This window comes from Bison bison, unplaced genomic scaffold, assembly GCF_000754665.1.
Source record: "Bison bison bison isolate TAMUID 2011002044 unplaced genomic scaffold, Bison_UMD1.0 scf7180017864377, whole genome shotgun sequence".
Taxonomy (NCBI): Eukaryota; Metazoa; Chordata; class Mammalia; order Artiodactyla; family Bovidae; genus Bison; species Bison bison.
In genome coordinates, this window is record NW_011494949.1 from 575,763 (window position 1) to 577,209 (window position 1,447).

The 1,447-nt window shown below is 66.8% G+C and overlaps 1 protein-coding gene across 1 annotated transcript in view; it reads right to left on the bottom strand.

Moving 5' to 3' along the window:
* Positions 1–1,447, bottom strand: part of TERT (telomerase reverse transcriptase) — a 17,458-nt gene that overhangs the window by 11,307 nt on the left and 4,704 nt on the right. Inside the window, exon 4 of the mRNA XM_010857136.1 lies at positions 327–507. Coding sequence (XP_010855438.1) covers positions 327–507 — 181 coding nt within the window. The remainder of the gene's footprint in view (positions 1–326; positions 508–1,447) is intronic.

Sequence of the window (1,447 nt, forward strand, 5' to 3'; positions counted from 1 at the left end):
TCCAAGCACAGGGGTGAAGTCCTGGGGACCCTGGCAGGCTGGTGACAGATGTCACATACCCCTCTGCCCCGGCACCCCAAGAGCACACTGCCCCCCTGCCCTGGGGGATTCCAGGAGCCAGGGGGGCACAGCGGGGTCTCGGAGCCCGGCTCGCACCCCGCAGGACAGGCCTCACTGGGAGCTCCTTCTCTGGACCCAGGAGTCCTCCGGCCACGCCCCCTGGCTCCCCAGGACCTCACCGCGGCCCCCAGACACCCTGGGACTTTGGCCACAGCCACTGGACCTGGGTTTCAATGCACTTTGCCCAGAGCAACGCGAGCAGCGACCTTCTTGTCTCTGGGCGGTGCCGGGGCGCCCTCAACACAGCCCACGTTCACGATGGGCCGCAGCCCGCCGGGCTTGGGGACGAAACGGAGCCTGGATGTCAGCAGAGCCGGCCTGGCCTCCTGGTGCTGCCTGACCTCTGCTTCTGACAGTTCTCGAAGCCGCACACGGTCTAAGTGTTGTCTGAAACAGAGGTGCCCGCGGGCAGCCAGGGCAGGTCAGCCTGGTGGGCGCCCGTGCCCATGCAGTGGGCAGAGCTCATGACCGGCATGCCCGGCTCCTGGTGGACAGAGCTCTGACCAGGACTGGACAGGACGGCTCGCTGGGGAGACCCTGGGGTCTGGAGTGGGTGTGGGCAGCTTGGCCACCAAGTGCTTCTGGGGTCTGAAGGAGGCTGGTGGGCAGGGACCCCACGTCCTCCTCCTGGAACAGGCAGGGGGTACTTGGTGGAACCCCCAGGAGGAGCAGAATCATCTCCCCACAGACCAGCCGGCACCTTGTCACCCGTAAGCTTCAGCCTTCACCCTAAAACCATCCACGAGCATGGGCAGGGGTCCTCCCACCTCCCGGCCACTACGGGGAGTATGCTCCCTGGGCTGGTGGCCCCAAAGGAAGCCCATGGTGGGACTCGAGCATCCACCAGGTGGGGGACAGGCCGCAGGGGCCCCACAAGGAGAGCCGGGCTGCCCACCTCAGTTTACATGCCAGGAAATGCTTGAATGGGGTGCCCTCACTCAGACCCACAGTTAGGGCCTCCAGAGGCTCCCCAGATGCCGGAGGACATGGGCCCCGGCCCATGTGCTCAGGGACCCCTGATCCTCTCCTGACTTGGGGACCCTGGCCCACATACTCAGGGACCCCCACTTAGCTCCTGACTCAGGGACCCTGGCCCACGTGCTCGGGGACCCCCACTTAGCTCCTGACTCGGGGACCCCAGCTCTGCTCCTGACCCAGAGCACCTCCCCTGCCCAGACGCTCAGCTGGGACCCCTCTAGCGGGGCGCCTGGACAGGCCCAGCTCGTGTCTCAGGCGGCCCCCCAACCTGTCCCGGCTGGGTCCCCGTCCACTGACAGCCACCCAGGCCTTCACAGAGGACACAGATGGCGGGTGGGGACAGGGCTCA